Raw genomic sequence first — 19,143 nt, 5'->3', positions numbered from 1 at the left:
TGCATTCCCAAAATGACATCAGTAAATCAGTCTTTACAACTTAAGAGGTTGCCTTCAAATACCATCCAAAATGATCTTTGCCAAATTCAAACCATGCAGGAGAGAGATGTAGAAATTAGGTGGTTAACTGCTGCCAGAAGAAGCAGGACAAAACATATGACAAATGTAAAGAATTTCTAAAATCTACTGAAAAAAACCTACTAGTGCTGTAGGAGGAGTTGGCCATGACACTGACAGGACTGGAAATTGTGGGTGCCCAGCTTGTGGCTTCTTTACAGGACCCGGTTGAGATAGTTGATGTTCAGCTTTTTATTAAAAAAAAAAACCTCCCTCCCCTGGCATGAAAAGCAAAATCCTGATTACTATTCTGATTCTTTTAAACTGATGGCTTGATGCATTTATTCCAGAAAAGAGTAGTATTTGTGACAAATTTCTGAAAGCAAAAGATTAAAAATCTAAGATGGATGGATATCACCCCAAGTCCTAAGCTCTGCCTGCTTAAGCAAAGACCTGAAAATGTATGTGTTCAAACAAAGAGTGATCTCTACATTTAGCTCTAATTCTTGCAAAGGGATGAATCACCTTGTGAAAAGTGGAGCCTCACCCTCCACCCTCTCTTTCCAACTGGATATCAGACTTGAAGGGAACCTTTCCAGTGGACCAGACCTGCTCTTTAAACTTGTGGACGACCTAGTGACTTTGAGTGTGTCTGGAGCTCTTTCAATCCACTGCAAGAATAACTTTACCAAGACAATACTCAACAATAGATAGATCCATGACATGAGTTTCAGTCTGACCCTTGACTGGACCAATTACTAACCATGTGGACTACATATTTTCACCTTTTGAAAGATCTGTACTCACTGAATCTCAGGACACCCTGTTGTTTGTTATTAGATGAAGAGCTCTGAATATTTGTAATAATATGTGTTGTGTTGCTTTGCATTGTATATATTTTTCTTCTAAAATAAAATAAAATATTTATTAAAAGTTATACTTGATGAAGAACATTTAAGAGTTCACCTGCTCTAGATGCTTATTCTTAACATAAAATCTCAGTCCTGGGATTTTGATGCTGTGTCTGCTTCCTAACAAATTCTCATCTTGTAAACAAGTAGAATGGGAATTATGAGTAAGAGCAGATGAACTCTTAAAACAAATTTTTTTAAGTCCTCATTTCATGCAAATGTCCCTAGCAAGCGGATTCCTCTCTCTTTAGCATCGTCTGAAGGTCTTTGAGGTTCTTCTTGTTTCCCCTCATTCTGACAACTAACTAACTCCATGAGTAGTCCCAGTCTGCATGGGCAGCTGTAGTTACACCACGTGCAGAAGAGTGGTGAGATCTGCCCTGGATGGGAGAGGAAATGCAAAATTCCTGTGGTAGGCTGGCGGCTGCTGACCTCGGAGATCTTTCAGGACTGTGGCCCTTTTGCTTGCATGACTAAACTGGCTGGTGAGGGGGTTGTATTTTGTGTGGCAATCCAGTCCTAGTCTACACTGTGTTTGGCAAACTGGTCCATGGTGTATAAGTAGTTCTATTTGTAAATAAAATGTTTTAAATCTATTTCTTACAACATGGAGACTGTGAATTCAACCCTTGCAAAAGGAGGCTATTGCAGGGAAGGGGATTGTCACTGGCATGTTGCAGCTGGGCTTCCATGCAAGGCAGTGGTAAGAGAGCAGCATGCATGCAGCTGTGCACAGGCTGCTTGGGATGAGCTGACACCAATTTTCCCCTTTATTTTCTCGGCTTTTTGGTCAACTTAGGTAAGCCTTTTAATACCTTGTTGGCAAGTTATTCAAATTCCTGCCTGCTTTAATTTCCAGTCCTACATGAATGAAAGAAGCGAAAAGATAAACTTGCTCTCTAAAACAAGAATAAGAGTTGTCTCATGGCTGGGGAGGCCAAGTATTTTGAAGCTGGGAGAGCACCCAGCACATGGGTGCACAGGTCTCCACTGCAGAGGCACACTCAGAACCCAACACCAGGGGTCAGGTCACTTCCACACCAAGAAGCAGCCTGGACCCTGTGCCCACAGGTCTCAGTTGTGCCTTTTCCTGCAGGGAATGCTCATTAATATTGTAAAGCCCCAGTGGGTGTCTGCACACATCTCCTGTGCAGAGCTGAGCCCAGTGAAATTTCCATTTGGCTGCAGTAACAGGAGCCAAGGAGCTCTGGACTGGAGCTTAAAGGCAGTTGTTCTTGCAGCCCTTCAGCACAGAAGCTGTTGGGGATTTTTTGTCCCCAAACCAGCTGGTTTGTGCACCCAGTTCTGTTCAAATTTGTCTTCTGCCTTACACCACTTTAGGTGCTTCAGCACTGGATGCATGGGAGAATGCAACGTGCTGTAAATCATGCTTGAAACATCAAAATGAAAGCTCCTGCATTCTCTAGGCAGTTTTTAGAAAGTTGTCTTTGATATGTGCAAGGTGGCTTTTGAATAAAGCTGCTGATTTTTATCCTTGGCAAGCATCTGGTTCAGGAGCTGTGTCTTCTGGTTCATCTTTGCTGAGGTGCAAGACCTCACAAAAGTGTTTTTCCCCTCTCTGAGGAGTCCCCCATGCTTTTGGCTGGTGGCTTCACATTTGAGAGGATTTGATATTCAAAAAAAAAAAAAAAAGACTGAATCCCTGATGAGCAGTTAATGTATTGAAACGAGAAACTCTTTTTTCTTCTTTCTCTTTTGTAAATCAATGAGACACTCCTCAAGGATATTGAGTTAAGGGGATTCAATATGGGGAGAAAAAAAGGCTGTGTAGTGAACTGGGTGGGGGGTTTATTGGACTGGTGGGGCTGTGTGTGAAAGGCCAAGACATGCATGCTTTTCTCTGAGTTTGAGGCTGGTTTTTTCCAGCATAACATGCGAGAGTGTCAGAAATTATACATCTGTGAAATACGTGGTACTGGATTTTCAAAAGAGCTCAGCTTGCACTTTAGATACCTGGAAAAAAAAAAAGCTGATTTTTCAAAAAGTGCCAGCAGAGCAGGACTCAGCAGGGGGAAGATGGATGTTGTCTCTTTTAAAAATCAGGTCCTATACTGTGTTGGTTTCAAGGGTTGGTTTGTTTTTTGGTTTCTTTTTTTTTTTTTTTTTTGATCTCTGGTGTGAACTTCCAACTGTGCTGTGTACATAAAATAAATTGCATGTAACAATAGCATTACTTCATTTTCCTTCATTATTAAGATGGCTTGCTGAACTAGTTTCACAATTCAGTGGAGGCAGAAATGAAAGCATGTTCCCCTGAGAAGGTAGACACCTTTTGCAGGTGCTGCAGCCTTTTCTCTGCCAGGTAAGGAGCACTGCTGATGTGTCTCATTGACCTCCTTTGCTCTGTGCCCCTTATGTTATGATTTCCCTTTGCATCATCAAGAAGCATTGCTGAAAAAGGGTACAATAATGAAATTATGTGTTTAGCCTGAAGCAAAAAACTTGGTATTTTCCAAATCAAAAGGCAGAAAACATGACAGTCCTTGGAGAAGTACAGATGTAGCTTTTGGCTCCAACTAGTTTATGTGCTAATGTATTAGCCTTCACTCAAGACTGCTTTTTATTCAAAGCAGCGTTCATCTGTGTAATTTGTGAACATGGAAGATTGGTTGTTACTTGCACAGGAGTTTCTGTCCAGAATGTGAAGCTGCTGAGAGAGGCACACTTCCATGGGTAGCTCGTGTGAAAATGTTTTGGTGCTCCTTGCACCCTGTGCTCTCCTGCAGCACAGTTCACAGCCCTGCAGTGAACTGTAGGCCAGGTTTGCAGTTGTGTCTCAGGTGATGGTTGGGCTCCCAGGTGTTGCTGGGGATTTCCAGCCTTTGCATGAGTGCAGCAGTGTGGTTTTAAAAAGCAGCTGCGTGATCAAGGCCACATCTCTGTGGCTTTTGGTGCAGAACTTTCTCCTAAAGAGTTGCACACAGGGTGTCAGCAGCTAGGAGATTCACAAGTGTCTCGGCAGGACCATAATGCACAACTTAGAAACATCTTTAATTCACTCCAGCGTGGAGGTAGAAAGTGAGGGACTGATATTTTTCTATCAGTGGAAGTCTTCAGACAAAACACCACATCTCTTATGGTCAACCTGCTTCTCTAACAGCTTCTGTGTCTTGGGCTGGAAATATGTATGCAACTGTCTTGATGCTTCTGCTGAGTTTTTATTCCTACAATTTCTTTGTTAACGCTTTTCTACCGAGTAAGAAATTTCTGCAATTACACTCTGCCATAGCTGATGGCTTTACCTGGCTTAGAGGTGTCGTTGATAACCCAAGGTCCTGCTGTGCTATCTCCAGGAGATGATTTGTCCCACTCCTGTCTTTGGATGGGATAAACTGTATAACCTGGAGGTGCCTCTTAATGCCATACATGTGAATCACATGAAAGTGATTACCTTCATCTATACACCTGAATTTTGGAGGGTGGAGTTGATGACAAACAATCTTTCCTCCTAATCCTGCATTTTACATTAACTGCCTTATTTTACAGCTTTCCTGTAGTGGTAGCCCAGTAGGCAGAATCAACACAAATGCCCTTGGCATCTAGAGTTCACGTCTCCAAAGCAAAACCAAATGTGGGTTTATGGGAAGATTTGCAAAGACCCTAAGGGGAGCTGCTTTGCTAATTCTTGTTGACTTTAAGGAGTCATCAGGATGGTGGCCGCGCTCGAGGCTTTTGCCATTTGTGTTTCTTTGGCTTTCCCTCATCTGAAGAGGAAGAAAGCACGGATTGACCTCACTCCTCACTGCTCATATCCAAGATCAAATACCAGCCTCTCCCATGAGAAGAGGAAACAGCAACATGGGCTTTCTTACCTGGCTTTCCTCTTGGAAATAGGACTTTTCACACCTAGCAGAATCCTTGGCTAAAGATGATACTGGCTCTTTGCTGTCTGGCCTTTCTCCTTGGCCAGCGAGGTGATCTCATTCAAATCACATCACCTCTCTGAGGTGCTGTCAGCCATAAAAAAAAAAAGAAAAAAAAAAAAAAAAAAAAAGAAAAAATTTACAAATGGGGAAAATGAAACCTGCCAACTAAACTTGGCTCTGAGAGCTGCCAGTGATAACAGGTAGGCACTGGCAGCAGCAGCAGCAGCGCATGCGGCGCGTGGTGTGCGCGGCGACGTGTGCCTAAGAGGTCCATGGAACCAACGTCTGCTTTCTCCCACAGGGATTTGAGGCGTCTGGGAGTGACACTTGTTGGTCACCAGAAGAAGATAATGAACAGCCTTCAGGAGATGAAGGTCCAGTTGGTGAATGGGATGGTGCCGTTGTAACACGGTTTTTAAAGTTGCTTCCTCAAGTGGGTCGGTCCTGCACTTTGTACTCTAGCCCTGAGATTTATTTTGACTAAAAAAACCAAGAAAAGATAAAAAGGGAAATTCAGTGGTTTCTATTACTGAAGGACATTGGCCTCTGCTGCAGCATTTCTAAAGCAGTGTTTGACTAAAGTTTTGCTTTTCTTCCTATTTGTGTCCTCATTTTCATGAAGTCAATGTAAGATGCATGGAACGTGGAAACGAATCTGCTGTACATGAGGTTAACCAGTCTCTTGAGCTTCAGCGGTGATGACAAGCCTTCCACCACGTGTTGTCTGTACATGGGAGGTACATATATATATATATAGCACCTTTATATACTGAATTACAGCAGCACATGGTAATGCTTCCAAGGACTGACTTGAATGGCAGATTTTTGTGGCCATTCATGGACTCCCAATAGCTGCAGGTTGCTGAAGTATAACTTCGAGTCTTACTTGTCTACAGAAGTGTATTGAAGAGCAATATGATTAGATTATTTCTCGATAGATATTTTGTTTTGTAAATTTAAAGAAAAGAAAAATAATGCTGTCACACAGCATTAAGTTATAGAGAAGACTAGCATATAAACATGTCGCTTGCTCCGTGGCAAATACAATACAGGGTGTATATTTTGTTTTCCTCCTTCTGTGTTACCAAGTTCTTTTTATTTGCTCTTTGGGGAGGATGATACATGTTGAAGATGTATATACTGTACAGTTTGCTACTCATCAGGTACAAGACTGGGACTCTTTCCTTGGTTTGTTCCTTTTTTCCTCCCTCTTTTACTCAGTCTCCCTTTTGTGTTACCCCCATGCTTTGTATTTTTGCTGCAGTTTGGTTTGATCAACACATAAAGCCTTCAGGAGTTTTCATTATGTATATGAGGTAGAAGGAAGTTGCTTAAATAAAAGATGTTGCCCCCCGCCCCCTTCCTTTACACCATGGGTTGAGGACATCCAGAAGAAGAGAAGTAAAACATCTGGTTCTTGATGGCCTCCAGCAACAACGTGGCATCGATTTTTCTGTGTCCTGGCCAAAGGTGGCATGGGATTGCCTCTGCACAGGTGCTTCAGCCCGGTAGCCATCACCCACTGCAGCCATCACCTCTGTTCCCGGAGCCCAGGAGAGAAAGCATGAGGTGGTTTTAGCTGGAAGGAGGGAATTTTGTTGTTCCTTTTCTGATGATGTTGGTTAAGGCCTGGGGCACAGTTTGGAAATGAGCCTGTGGCATCCAGTGTGGAGATTTTGTAGTATTTCCCCCACAGTGGTGGGAGTGGGATTATTTTTGGAACTGTACTGTCCCAAGCTGCCTCTCAGCATTCTAGGCTTGCTGTGGATCTGGCCACTCTGTGACAGAGCACAGAGGGGAGGGGAGAGCAGAGCAGCAGCCCGACATGGTCACAGTGATGGCATCCTGAGGGCAAGGAGATGCCATTCACCTGGGGCTGGCACAGCTCAGATCAGGACTTGGCTGTAGCTGGGGCTCAAAGTAGCTATTAAAGCCCATGGCTGGCACTTTCAGAGGGACCTGAGTGCAACCCAATCCCCTGGGAATCACGCCAAGAAGTATTTTGGGGTTGTCCTCCTATTTTTATTGTAGATAGGATTAAACTGCACAGTTAATTTGGTATTCATAGGTTAGGCTTTTATTTTGTGAAGACTTTGATAAGGATTTTAAAACAGCTCAGTAGATTGCAAGGGTTTGTTGTTTAGGTAAATGTATTGCTTCCTTAGAGTCTGGATAGCATCTTGTGGCATCCTTCCTTAGCAATAACATCAATATATAGAGTTGCTGTAGCTCCCTTCCTCCCCAGTGCTGCAGAGCCAAGCCCAAAGAGCTCAAAGAGCCAAAAGGAGGCCTGTGTCCTCCATGTCTCACAGAAACAGGTGTTGCAAGGCACCTGAAGCTGTTTCAAAGTATTTCTTTCATTTCCCCCAGCCTTTGGATGAGATTTGATACACAGAATGTTTTTTTTTTAAAGAAGGGAAACATCTAGGAGAAGAGGTTGAGTGTTTTTTTCCTTAGCAGCAGGGCTTCTTCAGGCAATATTTTCCTGTCCTGAAATGGCCCCCTCCGCCTCTGCAACTGCTGAGTTCCTCAGGAATCAGGAGAAATAGGAGGGAAAAGAGCCACAGCGAGGCCTAACAAATCTTGATAGTGTCATTTCTCATCCCGTTGTTTCATTTTGGCAGCCACCAGACCACAAAAGAGGAAGAGGGTATCAAGACATAACAATTTCGGTGCGGAAAAGAGATTTGTTATATAATAAATAAGATTATTAGAGCTGTCAGCAGAAGAGTCTTGAGATTATTTGTGCCTCCCTGTCTGCAACACTTGGGAAAATACATGTAGGAAGACAGAAACAGCTCATTTCACCAGGAGGAATCGTTCGTTTCCCTGCATCCATTGGTGGCACTGAAATGCTGCGTGCAAATATGTGGCATTTTCTGCCCATCTTCTCCACTCAATCCTGTCCTGTTGGCTCTGTGGGAGGAGTTGAACTTGGTCCTTTTTTTTTCATGGACTCTTAAAAGCAAAATCCTCTTTTCATCACTTGTATTTCTGGAGTACCTACCAGATTCTGGAGTAACGTTCAAAATGACAAACCAATGGAAAACAAAACTGTTCTTAAGCCAGGCTGCATTTGTAAATTGGGAACCTCTTCTTGCTTCCTCCAATAAATAAATAAATAACTTTTTCTATTTATTTCAAGAGCTGTTCTTGCTACAGATCTCTATATAATGGACCTTGTCTCGGGGCTAAAAATAAAAGGTTGTTTTAATGTGTAGGGTCCAAAGGTTACAGCTTCTACGTCCATGAGCAAATCACAGACACAATGGAGGTTTTCAGTTCCCATCCAAAAGCTGTAAGAACTTTGTCATGATTTTATGTATTGGGGTGCAGCAGAACAAGATGACAGCAACATTTGGCTGGTTATGTTCTTGGAAAGGGCTGTAGGTGGATTTCCTGCCCATGGTAAGTCCAAGCACTTTGCTTTCCCAGCTCACTACTGCTGCAACTGAGCCAACGGATTCAATTTTTTCCAGCGTATTTCGCTGATAATTGAGAGGGAGGTATTTCAAAGGATCCAAAAGGTGAACAGGCTTTTATTGATACAGTTTTTCATTTTGGGAGAAGAAATGGCTTGTGTAGACTGACGCCTTTTCATTGTGTAGCAACCACTTGAAAAAACTACTTCAGCATTAAAAAGGAAGACTGATATAAAAGGGAGAAAAATCAGTTTAAAATTTTATTTATTCCTCCTATATGTTAATAGTGAGAAGAATAAAAAATAAAGGTCAAATTTTTTGTCTATTCAGTGTTGAATATAATGTAGAAAGTCCCAGTGCGCAAGAAATTGTGACTCCTTGGACTGCTGTGGACTTGAAATTAGATGTTAAGGCAGGTGTAAAATACATCAGTAGCAGTCTTAAGATTAACACTTAGTTGTCAATCCTTTAATGTAATTCCTTAGTGCAGGTAGAGCAGGAGCTGGTGCATCCAGCACTGCCAGAGCTGCAGTCTCTGTCTCAGCTCCTTGCATCAGTGTTTTAACTCATAGGAGGCTGTAGCATTGCTGTGTTTATTCCTCCCCTTTCCCCCTCTTTGGATGCCCTCTGTGAATTTTGTTTGTGTACATGGGGTTTTATTGTAGTGTAAGATGCAAAATTTTCTATTTTTTCATAAAAATAAAAACCTTTGGCTAACAGCAACATCCAGTTGTGGATAACAAGTACACTTGACCCCTTGACTTCCCACAAAGCATCAGGATTTCCCCCCATGGAAAGGAAATAAATTTTCTGTATTTTTCTCTCCTAAACACAGATTTGGTGCTACTCTTGTGGTCCCTGAGGGAAAGAGAGGCCTTTGGGATGAGTGAGACATGTAGACCCACAGAATGCATCTGCCCTTGTTACAGGCTGTTCCCACTTTTCTCTGTTTTGGGGGGAAAACACACTTTTTTATGCTAGTTGTTAGGGCAAAGGGCCTGCCAAAGCCCCAGATCAGTCCCTCACCATATATCCCTCAGAAAAAAACTGGGGTTTGTGATTTTTTTTTTTTTTTTTTTTTGTCCCAAGATGTGATTTTTCTCTGAGTTTTTCCTGGAGAGGTCCCAGCAAACCCATGACCAGCTGGAGCACCCACCACCACATCCCCTGCTCCATGGATTTGGGGCCATCCACATGCTGCAGAGGGGCACAGGCCAGCCCTAAAGAGAGGTGAGAAAAGCCACAGGTGGGAAAGGCCAAGGGGGAAAGACTGACCTGGGAAAGGTCTTAATGGAGGTGGTGATGGGCAGCCACCATCTTCTTGTCCACTGCTAGAGGACAAAGGGAAGAGGGGCAGATAAAGATACTGTGTCTCCTGACATGACAGGAAGCTGTGGCAGATGATGGGTAGTGGCCAGGAAAGGCATGACAGGCTGGGACATAGGGGAATGCTGCCTTATATATTAAAGGGAGCACAAGGTCATTTGGGTTAGCAAATTGAGGTTGTCAGCAGCTTGGATAAAATCCCTCTGGATTGACGTGCCAGTCCCCACTCCGTGTTCTCTTGTTCAGCTTGAGGTTGTCTGCTGCTGGACCACAATGGAGGCAGAAGCTGTAAGGAATCAGAGGACAGAGGGAAGAACTGTTAATTTGCCCATGCAGACAGCATCCTTGATAGCTTGATGGAGGCAGAGAGCCTGCTAAGGGGAAAATACAAACATAGGGAAACTTTCATTAAAAATCAGAGTTGGCTGCAAACTCCTTCCACAATGTTCCATCTTAAGTGAGAACTGAGGAATTAGGCAATTTCCATGAGTATTTGTGCTCAGATTGGCTTGGGACCAGCTCTTCAACAAATTTCAGATCAGCATTTGCCTATGGTTTTCCTCTGCTGGGCTCAGACTGAGAAAAAGCACTTGCACTTCATGGCCACCAGCTAGTAAATTTACCTGCACAGAAAGGTAAGGTGCTTCACCTTCAGAGTGGGTCCTTAGGCACATGCCAGGCTTGTTTTTGGGTGGTTCTTGTGCACAGCCTCTGTTCTGGTCCCTGAATCAATGCACAGCTGCATCTCGAGTAACAAGCACCAGCTCTTGTGAATGCTTAACAAGCTGTGCTCAGGGTAATATTCTCTGCATCATTCTTGTTTGCAGTAAAGCTGAAACAAACTGCAAGGCAAGATGATGGCTGTGCTGGAGACATTGCAGGGCAGCTAAACAGTAACTTGGACCTATTTTCCTATCCAGTAATATAAAAATGGGGGCTGAGGGGGCTCTGAACCTCTCCCCTCCTGTGCCAGCCTGGAAGGGTTCAAGGCTGCAATGCCAGAATCCCCAGAGGATGCTGTGGCCCCAGGGCAGGAGCAGCGGGGAGGCTGCTCCCCATCACCCCATGAAGCCGAGCTGCCATGCAGAAAGCAATGCAAGATTTATGAAGCTGTGAGGAGAAAGAGCGAGGGACTCTTCATGTATTTTTCATGGGCTGAGCTGCATAAACAGCATGCAATGCATAAACTGTGACTGGATACTTCCACAAAGAAAAGAAAAAAAAAAGAAAAAAAAAAAAAGGTGGGAACCAGCAAGCAGAAGAGATGAAAGAATGAGATAGCTTTATTCAAGTCAACAGGGCCTTCTCAAAGTCACCCTCCGGTGTATTAAGAAGCACCCAAAACAGCACAACCTCATCCCAGAACAATTCATCTTTGCTGGTATGTGGAGGGACATGGACCTCGAGGACTGGAGAAGGGCACACATCATTCTGCTTGGTAAAATGTGTGGGTGGCAGGAGAGAAACCACCTTATCCACGATGCCTCAGATGTGGTGGGGGACTTATGGAGATGCTAGGACAAACTGTTGTACCAGCAGAGGGGTCAGTGTAGAAAGCGAATGGCACTGGGGCACAGAGAGACAGCTCAGAGTGAGGTAACACTGGAAAAAGAGGATGCCACTGGAAGACTCAGTGCAGGGATGAGTGCTGAAAACGTGATGTTCCCTGTTGCAGTTCCCTCAGCAGGTGCATGTGTGCTTCCAAGTGTGCAGTTTTAATAATGCATCTGCTGACAGAGCTTAAATTTCATGTACATGAAGACAGGTATCAAAACAATCTCAGGCTGAGATTGGGTAGGAAAAGGGAGCCAGAGCAGCATGGTGGCCAGCAGAAAGCTTTGCCATTTTGCAGCCATGATAGCAGACCAGGGTGTGTTTGCAGTTACTGCATGCCATAGGATTTCCAGGGGACAAAAGCCTTGGAGAAACAGGTGTGAAGCGTGCAATGCCCACTGAACACACCCACTGTCTCTATAATATGACTGCCTGTGGGATCATCTGGATCTGGTGTAATTCCTTTGGGAGCTGCTGGGTGTTGGTGGCTGCAGGCCCCAACAATAAATGGCCTTTGACAGCCCATTAACATATGGCTCATTATTTTCTTCCCGTAAAGTCCTGTGAGCCAGCCATGGAGGTGACTTCTTACTCCTTCATTCCCTCACCTCTGGCTGGAGTCAGCTCAGTTACTCATAGCATCAGCTGTAGTAATATCCAGCAAATTGAGTGTAAGAAAAGGAGATGCTTTCTTACACTGGTGTGCTGCTTTCATAACCCATTAACAGCTCTAACCAGGTATTTTTGACCCCAGAACTCTTCAAGCTCCCCCTTAAATGGCCAGCAGATGCATTTGTGCTGGTGAAGATGACTTATTTCTCTCAAAGCTTATTTTTTAACTACAAAACCAAAGGAAAAATCTTTCAAGCTGAAAAAAGAAAAAAGCAGAAAAACTGTGAGATAGGCTGCCTGCCGTTTTCTTGGTTTGCTCCCACTAAAGACCATATTTATTACAAGAAAATAGAAACCCTATGGATTTCTCTTCTGAGGTCTGTGTTTCAAGCTTGACATTTAAACATGAAACCACAGGCTCTAAAATTTAATCATTTGCTCCTCAAGAAATATGATGTGTGGAGCTGCTGAGAAAAAGGGCATGCAAGGTAAAAATATTTCATTGGGAGAAAAGGAAGAAGGCAGGGAAATTACATGTTCATTTAAAAGGAAAAAAAAAGAAAGAAAAACAAGATAGGGAGCAGCCTCTCCCATCCAGTGGGCAAAATGCATCCTGTGGTCCCTCTCCATGAGATGTGTTGGAACATGGAATATATATAGAGATGCATGGATACCTGTGCACACATATGCAGAAGCACTGGGTAATCACCTCTTAATTAAGACAAGAATTAGGGCATGGCTAATAAATGGTAAATGGCAGCAAATAACCAAGGAGTGACACTGGATTGGACAGAAGAGAGTGTTTTCAGCCAGGCAGGGGGGGATAGATGAAGATGATCAAGGTGTGGCACTGGAAAGGATTTGGCCTTCATTAGTGTCCCTGTCCCAGGAGGAATTAATGTCCCAGCTGGGAGAGGAGGGAGGCAGTGCTAGGGTGGCTGCAGAAGGGATGGGTGTCCTCACTAGTGCTAAAGTCCCCCAAGTTCCATCCCACTGGGCAGTCACCAGCCATCAAAGCAGGGAAGGGCAGATTGAATGGGCTGGATAAAGTGGCTGGGAACATGCATTTGGCAAGAAATGAGCAGAAATTAGATGGAGGGGAGCCACAGGCATGGCTTTCATCCTGGCTTGGCCATTGCTTTTGGGCTTGAAAGGCACTCACAGGCCTAAAGGTCAATCCATGGTGCCCAGGTGGGGAAAAAAAAAGGTTTACTTGGCTTGGAAACAGTGGCCCTTTTGGGGGATTTTAGTATTTTGGAGTGGAAAGCCAGGGTTTCACAGCCAGAGTTTGTGAGCAGCTGAGTACACACTGAGCCCTACACGAGGACTGCCTTGTTCAGCAGCTGCTAAAACCTGGGCTTGGGTGACTTTAGTTTTGAACATGCCCATGTGAGTCCTTCCCTTGGCCCAGCAAGGGGAAGGGGAAGCATCAGTGGTCTCTTCATCCCTTTGAAACTCAGGGTTTGGAGAACAGGGCTGTACAGCCAAAATCTTTTTGTAGCCACAACTACACATATCCCAGAGAAAACAATCAAATAAAATTAACAAATAAAATAATTGTAAATATTCTGTGTAGAAAAAGGTTGTTGGCTCTGGCAGAGGCAAAGTTGGGCTGTCCCTTGGGAGGGGAGTGCTAGAGGTGCAGTGTCCCAAATCAACACGAATAGTTGCTTCAGGGCACAGAAATCAGTCCTGCAAAAACCATCCCTCTCTCACCCCTGCCAGCTGTGCTTCATTGCCTCCCATTTTCTGCAGCAGCCAAAGAGACCCTGAATCCTTGGCCCCTGCATTTGCATCCCCTGCACCAGGGTCAAAGCCCTGGTGTACTGTCCATCCCTCCCTAGGACCCCGAATTTGTGTGATTGCTTCATCGGGAAAGGCAATTAGCATTCAAGTGCTGCTGTTAGCATAATCAGAAAGACAAAAGGCTGACAGCAATAGCTGCAAAGCCAGAGCCCTGGTCAGAAATTTAATGGAGAAATAAATTATGGCAAGAGAGCGCATTCAGATCCAGGCTGGGGCTGCAGAGGGTAGGAGGGCAGAAAAGAGCCCTGCCTCCCGCTAGTTTATCATCCACGCTCCAGGGATCCCCATGGCTGTAACTGATAAGCAGCTGATAAACAGCTCTGCTTCCTCGGGAGCAGAAACATTCCTGTAAGGAGTGGCTGAGACCCCCAGGTACCAGCCAGGGACGCTGTGAGCCCCCTTGGCACCGCACCCCAGCTCTTCAAAGCCAGACCTTCCCTTGAAAAGCTCAGCTTATTTCAAAGTGCCGCTGTTTAGGTCTTTGTGATAGAGGGGATTTAAGCGCCCCAGGGTTTCACAAGCTGGTCTGGGGACAGTCACATCCCAATAACGCTGAAAAGGGGAGGGAAAAACCAAAACAGATAAAACCTGATCACTGGAAGCAGGCAAAAATAAGGCTTGGAAAAGCCAGATAAGTATCCCGGTGATCCCTGTAAATTTGGAAAGCCTGAGTAAGCTTGGGAAGGGAAGAACACAGTTGTGGCTTTCTGTGCAGCCACGTTGGGCTCCCCATGGGCAAAAATAAAAAGACAAAAGCAAACAGACAAAAAAAAAAAAAATCGGGCAAAAAAAGGGAAAAGGCAGCAAGGTGAAACGCCTCCATCAGTGATGGCATTGTATGGGCATCTGGTCCCCAAAGATGGCACTGTTATCTCAGTGTAAGCTCTTTTTTCAATATTACTCACCTATTCAATGGGAGGAGAGATCTTACTGTCTAAAGGAGAGATGAAAACAAAGGTCACTGTGCTCACTGCAGAAACATCCCACTGATGAAGCAGTGACTTTGTAGGAGCTGATAAATCAGGAATTGAATGAAAGAATTAATTTTTTTTTTGTTTCCTCAGCCTTGTGATTTGATTTGATTGGAATTACCTTCATTAGAATCTGACCCTCAGCAAAGCCCTTTTAGATTCATCAGAAGGGCACAGGGCAGTGCAAATTTCCCATGTTTGAGAGGAGACAGCATGAAGGGAGGTTATAAAAAATATATGAGGATATTTATAAAAAATATATAAAATATATGTGTAATAAAAACTGAAAAATGTAAAAGCCTTTATCAAAGCAAATTTAATGTTCTAGAAATATGATCCTGTCCTTCCCCCAGACAAGAGAAAGCTACAGAAACTCCAGATGGGCCACACTGAGGACTTGTATTTTTGTGTATGTTTGTCTGAGGGATGCAGAAAGGGAACCAAACTTGTGCTAATAAGCAGCTACTCAATATGCCTTGATGAGTGAATAGATTCAGAGTCTATAGAGAGCAAAGTGTGCTGCAGCGAGAATGGGAGATGATTCCCCTCGTATGAATTTGCCTAAGTACAGAATAAACATCTATTTTTTTTCTGCTTTCCCCCTTTTTCTAAAGCCCAGCTGTCTGTTAATGCATATAATGATGGTCCCTCCAGGGACCAAGCCTGAATTCCCATTCATATGCAAAAATCATAAGTGAGAAACTTTAGGTTTGGCCCAAACAACAGTGTGTGCACTTCTCCCAGTGAAGGAAATTCCAGCTTGCCATATTTTTCCTGCTCAGTGCATGCCAGATGTCTAAAAAAAAGGGGGGGGGGGGATGGTTATTGCTGTGTATGAGCCAGAGCTGGCAGCAGGGAAAGGATGCTTTTGGCACATCCCTAACACACCACCTCCACACGGGAGGGAGCATGGAGCCAGGGAAAGCCAGGGGGAAACTGCCTTGCTCATGTGGCCACCCTTGTGCTGGACACCAGGCCCCTCCTGAGGGGGCTGTGCTGGCCCTGTGAAAGGCAGTGGCTGTGTCACAACAGGATGCATTTAGGGAGAGGGGGTGGGAAACAAAGGTCTGAATATGACAGAAAAGGGGCTGAGGCAATGGGGGAAAGCAGGTATTTGTGCAAAACCAGCTCCTCTTCTTCAAGTGGGCTGCTCAGTGCTTGCACGCCAGTCAGCGCTGCCTCCCTGAAGCCCTGCCTTAAGCTGCCCTCCAAGAGCCTGCCAAATGTTCATGTTATGGAAAGCAGAGGCTTAGAAAGCTGCTTTCAGGCTTCACCAAATCATTTTGCTCTTTAAGGAGGCCTCTGGCATGGCAAGAGAGACCACCCTGAGCAGAAAGACCAAAGCAATGCTTTGCAGTGAAGTTTTGCTGCAGGCAAAGCATTAGAGCAAGTGCTGAGGCTCATCCCTGGGTGATGGGGATGGGGAATGATCTCATTTTGGGGAGAAATAGCTGGATTGTTACTGGAAAACCAAAACCTCAGAATATTCCTCCTTGGAAATATTCTTCCTTGGGAGGAATATTCCTTGAGAGGCTCAGGCATCACTGTGGGATTGTTCTGGAGGGATGTATGGGTCATGTGTGACAGGCAAGTCATTTTTCGTGCTGGATGCCTGCCCTGGGATCATGTGCTTTGGACAGAGGAAGTGATTTACGAAGAAGATAGTCAAATTCATGGGTTTTTTCTCTTTACCCCGTAAAAAGAAAGGGTCAGGAGAATATTCCTTTCCCACTGTCCCAGGATGAGCTGGGGCTTCGCGGTGCTGAGGCAGAGGTGGTCTGTACAGGGCCTGGGGGTTTGGGGCTGGCAGGGGGGCTCTGCTGGGCCTCACAGCTGGTGCAGGTGCATTTCCAGCCATAAGGAGCCGCAACGGTCCTGGTGGAAACATTCAGCTGTGGTAAGTGTAGACAGAAATCTATTATCCTTGTGAATGCAATGTCAATATTTACAGAGGGAGGTCAAAGAAGAGAGCTCTGCTCAGGAAATGTCAGCTCTGGAGAAGGAGGAGGCATTAGCAGCATTTGCATTTGTGCCAGAGCAATCCCTGCAAAACTGAGGAATGTTCAGGAGGAATATTTTTGCCTCCTATCTGCTATTAGAAGGCTCCTTTAGAGAGAGGCAAAGACAAGAGGAACAGAAAAATGGCACAGAGCAAAGAACACAGGGTCCAAAAAATCATTCAGGCTGATCCCTGTTGGTACCTGCAGATAAGAAGCCACCAGGTAAGAAAGGATGATGGATTTAGATAAAGGATCTGAGAATATTTTGCTGCAAGCTTCTTGCTTAGGGTGGAAAATGCTCAAAATGGGTTTAATCCCCCTTGTTCCGTATTATTAGCACAGGGGTGCTACTGGTATTGCTGGTAACACAGGAGCTCCTGGGCCCTCTTAAATGAAGACCAAAGAGGTGTTGTGTGAGCATGAAAGGGGCAGGCAGAAGAAGCACAGGTGAGAATACAGCCTCAAAAACAGCTTTTTGCCAGCATACGCAGTTGCTGCCCACAGATGATCCCCAGGGGAATGACAGGACCCCCAGGTGATGCTTCCAGGTATGAGAGGACAGGGGAGCATTACCACCCCCCAGAGCAGATATCCAGCCTTGTGGCTGCTGGGGGGATTGGCTGTTTCCCCATAAAAGCATTTTTTTTCACTAGAGAAGGAGGTTTGAGACATTCCAGAAAAGTTGAAAACTCCCATGCGTTTCCCAAGTGGAAAAACACCTCTTGGCTTAGATTTTGCCTGTAACTCTATACACGCTCAATGAAAACTTCAGGGGCTGGTGGCCTGTGAGGATGTGGGATGTGCCAGGTTCTGGTTTTCACTGGGATTAACGTGTACATGGCCAAACAGATGGGAAACCACGCGGTGAGACAGAGCCAGCCATGTAAATAAACATCACAAACCTCTCACTGCTCGCTTAGGCACTGCTTGCTTTGCCACACTGGATGGGCCCAGGGGCAGGAGGTCTGGAGAGCTGAGCAGGCTGAGAGTGGGAATTTCCCTGCCACAGCACTGAGTTCAGAAAACGCAGCAGCCCTGTGGGGTGCAGAGCATCCCAATCCTCTGTCCCATGTGCCTGGGATGGCAAAGGACAGCTCTGTGGCATGGAGAAAGCCATTTTAGGCTTTCAAGCTCCCTTCAGATTAAATGTTATTGCATTTGGGCAGGATGTTTTGGAGCTGTTTCTCTGCTGGCCATCTCACTCCAAACAGTTTAACTAAAAACCAAAAGTCCTGGCAGGTTTATGCTGTTTGGCATTTAAAGCCAGATGATGCGGATTTATTCTCCATAGGATCTTGTGATTTGCCCCATCTGCAGTGTCAGACAGCTGTTATTGAATTGATATTAATGCTGATGAGGAAAAATAACACTGTGTTATTTTTGTGTTTTCCTTCCACCTGAGCACGGAGAGGAATATCACTTTGGAGTGATATCCACAGGAGTTCCCTGCAGCCAACAAAGTATCCAGAGCCATCTCTGTGGAAATGAAGCCGCCCTAGCAGCACGCCTCGCTCCTCGGCAGCCTGGGCTGTGTCCCAGCTTGCCTCAGCGCCCTGGCAAAGCAAAGCTTCTTTCGGGATGGAAATTCCCTCTGCCCGCTGGAGACTCCCTGCCCGCCCCGCTCCGCTGGCCCGGGGCCGGCCCCAGAAAACAGGGACAAACCGGGACAAAACGGGGCTGTCTCCTCCCTTCTCCCCGCCCCGTTCCCGCCGGGATTCCCAGGACTGCGGACCATCCTTCGGTCGGTGCTGCCCCTCCGTGGCGTCCTGGGCGGATTTTCAGTCGCGCCCTGGCTCCCGCCCTTTCTCCTGGAGAAATGGGATTTTCTGGGGTCTCATCCCTGTTTCCTCCGCCCCCCCGGATGTGGATGTAGGGCATGAGGGAGGAGCTGCCAGAGGCACTGGAGAGGGGTGAGGAAGGCTGTCCGTGCTCGGGAAGCAGCGGGCTTTGGAGGGGCTGCGGCCCCCTTGGACTGTGCTGCGCCTCAGGGAGCCCTGGCAAGTAAATACAGAGAATAAAGTAGCCAATTCTTATTAGTCCATTCATCACTAGAGGTCCTTGTCCGTGGCTGCTGATAGCCGAGGTCTCCCACCCTTTTCTTCCCGTTGAGAAGTCCAGATCTCTGGGGCTTTGGAGACCTTGGCCCGAGTGTGACGCGTCCACCCATGTCCAGCTGTCCTGGTTGCTGTCTCTGCCATCCTGGTTGGATGTTATGGACAGCAAGGTCCAAAGGCAGCATCTGTGCTAACTGGGCTCCCTGCTCAAGCCCAAAGTTCAGAAACTCTGGCTTGTGCTGACACACTTGTGTGTTCCAGGAGCCAAGCTGTCTGGGCTCTGCCACAAACCTGCTGCCCAAAGTTAGTACAGACATTAAGACCCATTTCAAAGACATTAACCCCATACCTTCACCCAGCAAATTGTTTGTAAAGACATGAGCTTTCCTCCCACTCTCACTGCTAGAGTGTGGGAAACTGAAATGTCCTTGATTTAGGTTAAGCACTACTGAGCAACAACTAAAATATTAGTGTGTTATCTACACTATTCTCATATTGAATCCAAAACACAGCACTTCACCAGCTACTAAGAAGCTGAAACCA

General features: G+C 45.5%; 1 protein-coding gene across 13 annotated transcripts in view; it reads left to right on the top strand.

Moving 5' to 3' along the window:
* Positions 1-19,143, top strand: part of EPHA5 (EPH receptor A5) — a 228,349-nt gene that overhangs the window by 186,692 nt on the left and 22,514 nt on the right. For 5 of the 13 annotated variants that reach the window (XM_059471347.1, XM_059471344.1, XM_059471339.1 and 2 more), the window contains one exon: positions 5,157-7,570. The exons of 1 other annotated variant lie outside the window; for it this stretch is intronic. In XM_059471347.1, the coding sequence (XP_059327330.1) occupies positions 5,157-5,262 (106 nt within the window). In that variant the 3' untranslated portion in view covers positions 5,263-7,570. Of the gene's footprint in view, positions 1-554; positions 1,565-5,156; positions 7,571-19,143 lie in introns of those variants that run through there. 7 more of the 13 variants (XM_059471345.1, XM_059471337.1, XM_059471335.1 and 4 more) reach the window with 2 other exon arrangements.

This window comes from Ammospiza nelsoni, chromosome 4, assembly GCF_027579445.1.
Source record: "Ammospiza nelsoni isolate bAmmNel1 chromosome 4, bAmmNel1.pri, whole genome shotgun sequence".
NCBI lineage: Eukaryota > Metazoa > Chordata > Aves > Passeriformes > Passerellidae > Ammospiza > Ammospiza nelsoni.
The sequence above is the reverse complement of the archived record's forward strand: the minus strand, read 5'-3'. Positions and strand labels throughout refer to the sequence as shown.